We start from the raw sequence: 12,128 nt of genomic DNA on the forward strand, positions 1-12,128 counted from the left end.
TTCCATATACAGAGAGCATAATGCTGGGTGATCCAGGCAGGAAATGTGGCCAGGAGGAAGCCATAAACATCCATTCATGGTGACATGTCACCAGACACTTTTTTTTCCTTAGGGCCACACCAGCAGTATATGGAGGTTCCCAAGCTAGGGGTCAAATCAGAGCTGCAGCTGCCGGCCTACACGACAGCCACAGCAGTGAGAGATCCAAGCCTTGTCTACGACCTACACCACAGCTCATGGCAATGCTGGATCCTTAACCCACTGAGCGAGGCCAGGGATTGAACTTGCGTCCTCATGGATACTAGTCAGATTTGTTTCCGCTGAGCCACAATGGGAACTCCCGCCAGACACTTCTGTTTCATTCTAGCAGCCCCACGACTGCTGAGAAGCTGCTGCTGCTTTGAATTAGGCAGCAAAAAAAAGATTTTAGGAAAGACAAGACAAAATTGGGTGAGGTCTAGATTTGATAAGGCATGGAGGTTGAAGGAGATCAAAGTATTTATTCACTGCCTGGAGGGTGGGAAGTTGTCATATTTACTCAGAGCTTAACACTTTCAGTGGCAGAAGTTGCGTTGAACTGTTTGGAGTTGAAGGGAGCTTAGGATCCCCATGTTGAAAATCCCATTTTACAGACCAGGAAAATAAAGGCCAACGAAGTGATATGATGTGTGGAAGAGCCATGTGGAGGACCAGGGACTGGGACACACGCTACAGCAAATGCCAAAGCAGAAAGCCCATGTCAGAGAAGCATTGCCAACTGTTCCATCTGAGAGAGAAACATGATTTTCTATTTATACCTTGTCTCTACCCAAGGAGTGTATGAGCAGGTATATATCATGCCTTCATTGTGAGAAAGGGCTTCTCAACTGCTTCTTAGGTCTATCTTCCAATCCCTCTGACAATACTCCTCTGTTTGTGATAAGTTTTCTTACAGCCTCTACTGGCAGGTATCACCTTGAATTTCTGTCCATGGCTTTCTGGTTGATGCCTTAATTAAACTGCCTACAGCATAAATTTATCTTTATTCTCAGCTCACTGTAATGGGCACGATACTTAAATCTCTTAGTCCCAGCTCTGGGCTGGCTCCACTCTCTGATTTCTGCAGAAGAGGACACATCTTCCTGGATGTCCTGGCATTGCTTGGCCAAAGTGCCAGGCTAACCATTTTGTGCCTGAAGTGCTATGATTTCGGTGTCAGTGATCCAGGTCTGGACTTCACTGTCTTGAGTCAGGGAATTGCACTGTTCTACTCGGCTTCCCTTTTACTGACCCAGTGAATCCATCCTATGCACTGATAGCAAATGTCTATTTTTTTTTTTTCTTTTTAGGGCCACACTTGCGGCATATGGAAATTCCCAGGCTAGGGTTGAATGGGACCTGCAGCTGCCGGCCTACACCACAGCCACAGCAATGCCTGATCTGAGCCGCGGCTCATGGAAACGCCGGATCCTTAACCCAATGAGGGAGATCAGGGATCAAACCTGCACCCTCATGGATACCAGCTGGGTTTGTAACACGCTGAGCCACAGTGGGAACTCCACAAATGTCTACTCTGAAGGGAGAGCCCCAATGATATCATTCTCCTGATCAGAACCTTTCCATGGTTTCCCACTGCCCACGAATAACATCCAAACTCTTCACCCCGGGCTTTAAGGGTCTCTCATGTTGGGTCACAATTCAACTATTATTTATTAGGTGCCAACTAGATGCCATGCCCTGGGCTAGGTGCTGGGGACATGGCAGCTTACCAGGACACAGCCCTGTCCAAAGTGAACTTTCAACTCTGGCAGAGGCTATGGAATAGGAAACGGTCACACAAAATGCAGTGTGAGTGAGCATGCGTATGCGTGTGTGTGTGTGTGTGTGTGTGTGTGTGTGTGTGGCCATGACAGATTTAGGAAAGGCTCTGAGATAAAAGAGGACCCATCCCTCACCCAGACTGAGGTGGGAGAGGCGAAGGCAAGAGAAGGGGAGAATCAGGGATGCAGGGATGGGAGTTGGGGAAGGCATTCCAGGAGAAAAGATCAGAATTTAGATATGAAGAGGCACTCAGACAAGTGGGGGAGGGGGCAGTGCTGATGAAGGATGTTTCCAACAGAGGTTCCCACTTGTGTCGCCTCCTCTCTGAGCTCCCCCCGCACCACCTTTCCTTACCCCCATCTCGCTCACCTTTCAAACTTTCCAAGTCTGCCTCTGTCACCGTACCTTTGAGCCTCACTTGACAACCCAGCTGGAAATGACCTCTCCTACCCCTCCTTTCTATCCCTCTGGCGGGGAGCTGCAGGGGACACTCACAGAAGGAATTTCTACCGCCCCCTCTGAATCATGGCTTCGACACCTTATTCCAGACTAGTCATCAGCCTTTGCGGGCCTTCCTGCCTCCCGCCTTGTCCATTCCCAGGTGGCCTTTCTCACCGCCACCCAAACACACTAGGCTAATTCTACTCCAATCACCCAGAATGTCTCTTTTTCAACGTCACCCACTCAGTTGCATCCTTTAAGTCCTGACCCCACTCCTCCTTTCCTGAGGCCCGCCCGCCTCTGCTCTCCCTCCTCCGGCCCCCTTTGCCTTTAGGCTCAGTGTGATCTTGCTTCCAAGTGGCCGGCAGGCTCCTGCCCAGCCTCCCATGTGGCCCACCCCCAAAAGATGCTTCCAAGTGGCAGGGGCATCCCGACAGGCTTCTGAGTACCTTCGCTTCCAGCGTGGAGCAGAGAGAACCCAGTTTCACATGTAAAGGTGAGAGGTCCCTAGAGAGGAAAGTAAATCAGCCACAAGAAGGAGAGAGAGGGATGGCGTACATTTACAAAGACCCTGGGAGGAAAGAGTGCCCAAGGGCTAAGGTGACTCAGGTTAAAACACATCCCTGGGCTTTCCTTTGTTCACCTTCCACAAATGATTCTTCTGCAACACTGAAACGGCAGTGTTCTTCTCTGCCAGAGAGGTAACTTTGCCTCTCTGACTATAATCTTTGAGTTTCCACTGGAACAGAAAAGGGAAGTATTTTTGCACTGAATTAAAAGGAACTATTGAGGTTCCTTTTAGGTCAGTTTTATGTATTTCCATCACTATTGTACAGGTTTCTTATTCTGAGACTACAGTGAGAATCCATGATTGAAGACACAATGTTTCAGGTGTGTTTGTGTCCCTTTTACAACCTTAACAAGGATCTGGTTTTTGGTCATGTGAAGTTTGGAAGTTTCCATTCACATCTATACTTTGGGGGGGGGGACTTCCTCTTTATCGTTTCCTCATAGAAACGGTTTTGCCACAATTGGGAAAAGCCGGGGAGATATGGTTCCATAGTCTTATCTCACCCCCCGTGACGGGGTCGTTTCCTCACGACGGTTGGCTGGTTTATTAACCCCTGGCTGGCCTCCAGGAGTAAATAAAGGTGAACGTAGTTGGGGACTCTGCCAGACCTTCTGCAGGATCTTTGCCCTTAGTCAAGGAAGAAAGGGCTCTGCCAGTGACAGCAAAGTTGGGGGACCCCAATGAGACTTGACAGAGGGAGGGCCTGGTGGTACTTGCGTAACTGCCCTTGAGACACCTAAGGTCCTCCCTGTGGACACGTGGAGTTCCCAAATTCCTACTTCTATATTTCCATAAAGGGTGAGAAATGCAATTGGAAAGTAGACTTGACATCTCATCTGCATCAACAATATACCTTGGGAGTTCCCGTCGTGGTTCAATGGTTAACGAATCTGACTGGCATCCGTGAGGATGCGGGTTCGATCCCTGGCCTTGCTCAGTGGGTTAAGGATCGGGTGTTGCCATGAGCTGTAGTGGAGGTCACAGACGCGGCTCGGATCCCGCGTTGCTGTGGCTGTGGTGTCAGCTGGCAGCTGCAGCTCTAAATTCGACACCTAGCCTAGGAATCTCCATATGCTGCGGGTACAGCTCTAGAAAGATAAAAAAAACAAAACCCCCCAAAACAACAAAAACCCCCACAAAAGCCAAAAAACCCAAAAAACAAACAAAAACCAAAAAAACTTTATAGGGACAGAAGCTCTGTAATGAGGAAAACCTCTCCACATGGTTTTAGGAGCCCCTTCCAGTTATAAATCTCTCTAGTTAGGTGGGCTGGAGGAAACTGCTACTTGTACTTTTCAGGGTTTCTACAAACTGCAAGACGCCTTACTTCAAAAAATTCAGTACTTGCAAAGGAAATCTGTAAACTCACCTGGGCTACTAGGATCTCCATCTTTTCCAGCCCTTCTCTCCTGTTCCCTGGTTTCTTTTTTCCTTTCTAAACCTCCCACCTCATCAGCTCTCATTCCCTGTCCTTTCCTATCTTTGTTCTCAGCCGAGCAGTCTGCAACCTACATGCACTCTCAAGCGTCTCTTTTTAAAGCTTTCAGAGTCGGAAGCGAGGCAGAGAGAAAGGGCCAGAATGCCTTTTCCTCCTTATCTGGTGGAACAACTGGATCCCTTACGTTCCAGGATCTGTAGGTTGCAACTGGGTTACTTCTCCTACCCTTACAAGTTTCCCCTGGACCTGGGACTTCTTCCTCTTCTCCCCTCAAGCTGGCCTCTGTCAGCAGGGCCCATCCTCCACCAAGCAAGGTCATCATCCTTGCGTCATTCGTGGACCAGCTGTGGAAATCTCTTGGGCGGATGAGTGGGCGCCAAGACCAGAGCTGGCTACCAGACTTGGCAGGCTGAGCCTGTGTCCCGAGTCCAGACTCTCACCTGAATGAGGAGACCGGTAGCGAAAGTCCTCTTTGGTCAGGAGCAGGAGAGCTTTGCCATTCATCTCAAACGTGTTGCTGTCAATTGGCCTTAAAGAAAACTCATTTTCAGCCCACTTGAGCCACTGGGCTACGTCATCCCTGCTCCAGTACATTGGCTGCAAGCCTGTTGGAGAGAGAGCAAGACAGAAAGGAGAGAGAAAAAAAAGGCCTTGTCAGTTAGGCAGTTGGGATACAGGGAAAAGACTTGCCGAACGGGTCACCACATTGAGTCTCCGTATCCGAAGAGCCCCTGTGTTCAACTCTGAAGCCCAGCTAAGACGCAGGGCTCAGGAGTGCCAACGTGTGAGAGCAAATGAACTTTTTATTTAGAAGCAAAACAGGAAAATGCCCTTTTATGTCTTTAAGGAACCGCAGGTCTTATAGCCCTGTGCTTCCCTGCCCCAGGGGCATTTGCATTCCCGGTCTGCCCTGAAGGTGCGGCCCTAAGGTGAGCTGAAGCACCCAAGGGGGCCCAGAGTCAGGACAAAGGTCCCTGTGCTTTGGCGGGGGAGGGGGCGGCTTGAGAATCGGAGCTGATCTGATCGTAGCCCAGCGTCCTTTCCAAGGGAGAATGTTCCAAGGCAGGGCTTGACCTTCCCGGGTTGCCAAATAATGAAGTGTTCCCTGAAACTTCTTCCAGGAAGAGCAATTCACTCCACCTCTGGGAAACTACCAGGCTAGGCTCTGGGAATGAGAGGGCAAGGTAAGGAGAAAAGGTCTCTGGCCTCTTTATTGTACTTGCCAGTGTTAGAACTTCCGGGCCATGGGGGTGGGGGGTGAGGGCAGGACTTGGGCTCTGAGTAGGACCAGGACTGGGTTAAAGGGAAGGCGGCCACTGAGGGTGGCTCAGCCTGGGTCTCTGTCTGGAAGCCTGACTGTGCATCTGTGTTTTTATTTTATTTTGCAGTTACGGGAAATCTTTGATAGGTCATTCAAGGGGTTCAGAATAGGGGTTCTCAAAGGGTGAGCCAGGGAACCCCCAACAGGATTCCCAAGACTTTTTCAGGGCATCTCTGAAGTCAAAACTCTTTTCATAACATCATTAAGAGGGTAGGTGCCCTTTTCTAGTCTCGTTTCTTTCATGAGCGTAACTGGAATTTTCTAGAGGCTACCCGGGATGTGACGTTACAGCAGATGTGAGAATCCAGCTATTTTCCATGATGCCAGACATGAAAGAGATTTGCAAAAATGTAAAACAATGCCTCTCTTCTCACTTTTTTTTGGTTTTGGAAGCTATATCCATAAACCTATATTTATGTTAACGTATATGAGGCTTATTATTTTTCGGTAGGTTAACAAATATATTTAAAAATTTCAGTTTTAATTTCCAGTGTGGTAAATATGACACATATAAGCCACATGAGCCAAACTCTTTGGGGTTGTCAATGCTTTTAAAACCTTGAAAGGAATTCTGAAACCAAACATTCAAGAACTGAGGGGTGAGGAGAAGCTAGATACTCAATAGTGCTTTATTCTCTAAAATCATATTACATAAATTAATAGTTTAAATACAACAGAATCAGTGTTTGTTAAGAGGAGCTTCCATCTATTTAGTTACTTAGCTTGCTAAGGACATGCTATGAATGTGCTCCAACAGTGTCCTTCAGTTTGATCCTGGAAAGAAGCACCTTTCATCCTTGCATCAGGCATGACAAAGAACTGCTTGGTCTGTTTGGCTGGGCTGCTTTCCCTCTCGGGAGGACAGAACAATGGAATCGCTCAGATGCCCTTGAGGGGGGTCCAGGGCCTCTGGGCATGACCATAGGCTCTGTCTTCTAGGTGGCTCTGTTGGGGACCACTGAATGAAACCACCCACCTTGGCCAGGCATGATAATAGCTGACTTGCAACAGGAGACCCTGATAAGGAGCTCGGTGCTGCCCTAAAGACTAAAGGGGAGGATTTGGGAGGGGCCAACAGGAGGGAGGAGATGAGCAACTTCCCAGGATCCCTGGCACCAGAATCCATCTTGGCTGAGAGGTGCATGCGCTATCACGAAGGACCCTGGGGCCAGACCAAGAATGGGCTGAGCAAGACGACTGGCCAGAAACAACCCCAAAACTAACCTCCTTCCCATAAGACTAGAGGCTGCAAGCCATATGGGAGAGCAGTTCTCCTGGTTCCCTGGCCCTGCTGCTCTCCACCCGGGGCGCCCCTTCCCAATAAAGTCTTTTGCTTTGTCAGCACGTGAGTCTCCTCCAACAATTCACTTCCTGTTAGACAACAGCCCAGGCTCGGGCCCTGGAAGGGGGTTCCCCCTTCCTGCCACAGCTCCTTTGCAAAGTCTAGCTTTAAAGAATGGTAGCTGGCTTCCTAGAACTCTGTGGCGGTCCCTTTAAAACAGGTCCACTGAGTAGATCACCAGTAAAGAACTCTGGGCACTGAAATAATTACAGATGGGCATTGAGAGGCTTTTTTTTTTTTTCTCTTGGTTTTTAAGTTTTATGATCTTTTTTTTTTTTTTTTCACATGGGGGAAAAGGAGCATTTTAAATGAATAATATATAGTATGTTCCTGCTCTGTGATCTTTAGAATAAACACAGTCACAGGCAAGGTTTTGTTTTGGACGCTAGACTGAGTTATGAAGCAATGCCTATTAAAAATGGTCCTTGGACATGTATGGACTTGGAGGGCATTATGCTAAGTGAAATAAGTCAGAGAAAGACAAATCCTGTATGACAGCACTTATATGTAAAACCGAAAACATACAACACATTAGTGAATGTAACAAAAAAGAAGCAGACTCCCAGGTATAGGGCACAAACCAGTGGTTACTGGTGGGGTGGGGAGAGAGGGGCTATATATATATATATAAGGGTGGGGGTTGGGAGGTACAAGCCATTGGGTGTAAGACTGGCTCAAGGATGTATTGTACGACACAGGGAATAGAGCCAATATCCTGTAGTAACTGCAAATGGAAGTAACCTTTAAAACGTAATTTTAAAAAAAGCTAAAAAAAAAATGGTCCTTGGATACACTGGATACAGGAGGTGTCCCAACTCTTTCCAGTGACTTTGAAAACACATATCTGGGATCACAGTGAGGTGATGACAGTGGGCATGAGAGTGGCTCAGCAAAATCTCAACTTTGGAGCTGGCGAAAGAAAAAAAAAACCCAAACTTAAAGTTGACTTCCTATTGTGACCTTTGAACCGGAAGAGCACAGTGATTAGTTATTGGGGACGTTTCCCTCCTTCTCCTTTGCTGGAGGGGCAAGAGCACAGGCAGCCACTAGAGGACAAATGGGAGGTCCCGTCCAGCTTGGCTGAAGGAAGTGCCTGGTAGTGGGAGGACCACAGAACAGAAGATGCTCCATCAGAAACAGGAAAAAGGAAGGGGTAGCTTATTGGAAATGCGAATGCCAAAGCAAATACAGAACTGAATCCCGCTCAGGAGGGGAAATGAGAGTAAAATGCTGAAGTTTCTGCAGAGGAGCCACTGAAACGAGGGAGGTGGGTGAGAAGGGGGTGGGGGAGGCAAGTAGTAATTTGAGGTTCTTTGTATTCTATGGAAGAAAATACTCATGAGTCATCTTTTCCCTAAATACAAGAAGAGTCACATACTCCAAACAGCCCTGCCCGTTAAGAACAACTGTTTCTCTTTTCACTTCCCATTAAGCGCTCCCACAGCCCGGCCCCCAGAGCAGGCAGAGCCAGCAGGTGGAAACCCCCTCACCAGGGAGCGGCGTGAATGCTCTGGGCTTGTAGGTGACGGGGACCCATCGAGTCACAGTCGGTTCAAGGAATACCTCGGTGATCGTAGCAGTTTTACAAAAGTGACCCTGACAGACCAAGCCACCGGCTGGAGGCCATGCCATCAATTTATCAGGATCACTGCTCTTCCAGAGAGAGAACACAGACAGGTTCACTGGGCTGGAAACAGGCTTGATAAACTTTGGTGTTCACATCCCACTGCTACTTCCTTTTTAATTCAGTAGAATCAAAAAGGTTCCAGTGGAGGAGGCGACTGCAATTCTCCTGGAAGGAGAGAAGTCCCTTTTCCTCAAGTCTTAGGACCCTGGGGCCCGGGTATTCCAGCCTGGGATTTACTCCCATTTAATCAGGACCATTTAATTCACTTAACCTCATTTGCTAAACCGATTCCTATCACCCAGCACTATTCTGAGCACTTTCGAAAGGTCACTTCACTTAACAGCATGCTCACAGCAACCCTGTGAGCTAGGGTTTCAGTTGAGGAAACTGAGGCCCCAGGCATTTAAGGGATTTACCCAAAGTCAGGTGGCCATAGTGCAGGAGGAGCTAAGATCCGAACCCAGGCCTTCCGGTTTTGGAGTCTCTGCTCTGATCCACCACATTCTGCTGACCCATTTAGTTCCCATGCAGACTCAGCATGCAGGCTCATTTTCAACATCTATTAGGGATTCAGAAAAGACCGAGTGAAATGAATCCTGCCCATCTAAGACTTTGATCCTTGGAGATTTCTCAAGTTATCAACAGGCTAAAAATCAAGTTTAAAAAAAATCTATAGATCCTGGAGAAAGCTACGCACAGGAGAAGGGACATATAGGCGGGACTCTGCTTTTTTTTTTTTTTTAAACACATCCAGGACTAAGCCACTGCCATCACCGTCCCTGGCTACTTGTTTAGGGGTGTTTGCTGTGTAGACACTGATCCGGAGCTTCCACGTGTCTCATAGCTACTAGTGTAACACAACAGAGGGCAGGAGGAGGGAGGAAGACACCACATCTATCTTGTTTTACAGTTTCTCTCGCAACGTTAACAAAGTTGCAGAACATAGATGTTAATGATCATTCGTAAAAAGAAAAAAAAAGAGAGACCGTTATTTGGCACCTATGTTGTTATGCTACTCCCTGTGCACAGAACAAGCCTGGGAAAGCCACCCTAAGACCTGGATTTTTAATGCCAATTAATTCCAGAGCAGATCTGAGAGAACTGTGTTCAGGAGAAGTGAACTGCCATGATTAAGCAAGTGACTAAGAATTCCACTGCACTTTTTTTTCCCAAGTGGGTCAAGTCAAGTTCATGGAGCTGTACCCTTCAGTGACATCCCCAGACCCTTCAACTTCCTTCTGAGAGTTCTCCAATTCCCTGTTCAAAGGAGCAGCCACATGCACCAGTACATTCTGAGCCTCATTTCAGACTCAAAGAGTTAGGTTTAAACTAATCATGGACAACATGTCGGGAGGCGAGAGCCTGGATTTTGATCCCAGATCTGCCATTAATTACTATGGGATTCTGGGCAGGCCACTCTGTTTCTATTTAGTTCAGTGGATTCATCTGTAAAATGAGGGGCTGATGATGGGATCGCTCTTCCCTTCTGGGTTTAATGCAGTCAAAATGCTCCCATTTAATTTGAATCCTAAAACCCAAAGAATCCAAGCAGTCAGGACCTGTGTTTTTTTTGTTTGTTTGTTTGTTTTTTAAATTTTTTTTTTTTACAGAGCTACTGCGCACTCGTGACGATGACCCTGAGATTTTGTAACTTCCTGAAGGCTCCTTGGAATCACAGAAAACAGATTAAATTACTTTAAAAAGAGCTTCGTGCTTAAAAGTGTTTTCTTATATTCTAATTCTTGGAAAAGGTATAACCGGGCAATGGCCGTCATGAACATAATGTTTTAAGAAGGTGCTTTCACAGATGTTACCTCATGCAATTCTCCAAAAAGCCCCGTGCCGCCCATCCTCGTCTCATCTCAGCTTATCAGATGAGGAAACGGGGTAGGGGGTGCGGGGCTCAGAGTCATCAGATGATTTTACTGGTTTGCATAATACTCAACTCAAGCTCTTTTGCTGCAGCAGACATTCACCCGAGACACCCTACGTTCTGTACACACAGCAACTGGCTGCAGATTCTGTGGCTCGGAGCACACACTCATAAAAGACAGACGACAACCCCCACCCCATCTTACTCACTAGGAAACTGAAGCTGGAAAGGTTAAGGGTATGCCCAGAATCAAGCTGCCCCAGGTTCCCTGACTCTTTCCACCCTCCCATGTTGTCTCATAACTGGATTCGATGACACAGAACAATTCCGTAACCCTTGATACAGTGAGAAAAGTTATCACTTCCTTGCTTAGTCATCTTGCCTTCAGATTAAACATCCTTCATGAGTGCAAACAGAAGTTCTGTATTCCTTTTATTTAGCCCCTCATCAGCCTGCCTGCCTCCTCCGGGGATCCTATTTGGCTCCCATCCTAAACACGGTACCACAGCAGGAGTAGAACCCTTTTTTTTTTTTCTCTTCTCCTGGACAATATGCTTCTATGGATAATAATAGCTGACAACTATATTCATAGAGGAGCAAACAGCAAATCAATGAGCATGGTGGTGCTGGGACTGAAAACCAGGCGGACTGGTTCCACAGCCCCAGTTCTTAACACCCCACCATATGGCTTCTCCGGTAGCCCTTTGTATAGAGGCTTCTGCATCCATGGATTTAACCAACTGCAGATCAAAAATATTTAGAAAAAAAAAAAATTCCAGAAAGTTCCAAAAAGCAAAACTTGAATTTGCTGGGCTCTGGCAGCTATTTACATAGCGTTTACATGGTACTCACAACAAATTGCATAGCATTTACATTGTGCTGTGTTATAAGTAATCTAGAGATGATTTCAAGTACATGGGAGGATGTGTACAGGTTATATGCAAATACTAGATGATTTTACATAAAAGACTGGAGCATCTGTGGGTGTTGGTATCTCAGGGGGTCCTGGAACCACTCCCCCATGCAGATAGATACCCAGGAATGTCTGTAACAGCAAACATAAGCACTGACTGTGTACCAGACACTGTTCTAAAAGCTTTCTGTACTTAACTCATTGCATCCCCACAGCAATCACGTACAATGGAAACATTCACTATCCTTATTTATGGAAGAGAAAACTGAAGTACTAAGTTAAGCGACTGGGCCAAAGTCACACACCCAATGGAAGAGCCAACCTTTTAACCCAGTTGGTCTAGCTCAAAGTCCATTATTAACTCTCTGCCTCTCTGCCTAAGCTCAGTTGGTGTTTTATCAGGACATCAAATTAAATTCAGGATTTAAAAAGAGAGAGAGGGAGAGAGAGCGAGTGAGGAAAGTTCAGTGATTGTGTGAACTTTCACAGTGGTTAAGCACGGAGGCACAGCGCACCAGCACGGAAACACTGTGGCCCAGCTGTGTGATCTCAGGCAAGTTACCTAACCTCTCTGTGTCTCACTTGCCTCAACTGGAGAATGGGGACAACTTTCAACTTGTTGACGCAAGGACCACTGAATACAGATGGCATGTTTGTCACATTTGCAGAGGACATAAAGCTAGCATCAAGAAAACTTACATAAATGAAATGATGGTATAAAATACATAGGACAGTATTTGGCACAGCGCAAGCACTTACCAGTTATTACCATGATCACTGCTACAATCTCCCCACCTGCCAT

The 12,128-nt window shown here is 46.9% G+C and overlaps 1 protein-coding gene across 4 annotated transcripts in view; it reads right to left on the reverse strand.

Annotated features, from left to right (window-relative positions):
* ETV6 (ETS variant transcription factor 6) overlaps window positions 1–12,128 on the reverse strand; it is a 251,284-nt gene that overhangs the window by 47,892 nt on the left and 191,264 nt on the right. For all 4 annotated transcript variants that reach the window (XM_047787530.1, XM_047787531.1, XM_047787532.1 and 1 more), the window contains one exon: window positions 4,691–4,855. In XM_047787530.1, coding sequence (XP_047643486.1) covers window positions 4,691–4,855 — 165 coding nt within the window. The remainder of the gene's footprint in view (window positions 1–4,690; window positions 4,856–12,128) is intronic.

Source organism: Phacochoerus africanus, chromosome 7 (assembly GCF_016906955.1).
Source record: "Phacochoerus africanus isolate WHEZ1 chromosome 7, ROS_Pafr_v1, whole genome shotgun sequence".
NCBI lineage: Eukaryota > Metazoa > Chordata > Mammalia > Artiodactyla > Suidae > Phacochoerus > Phacochoerus africanus.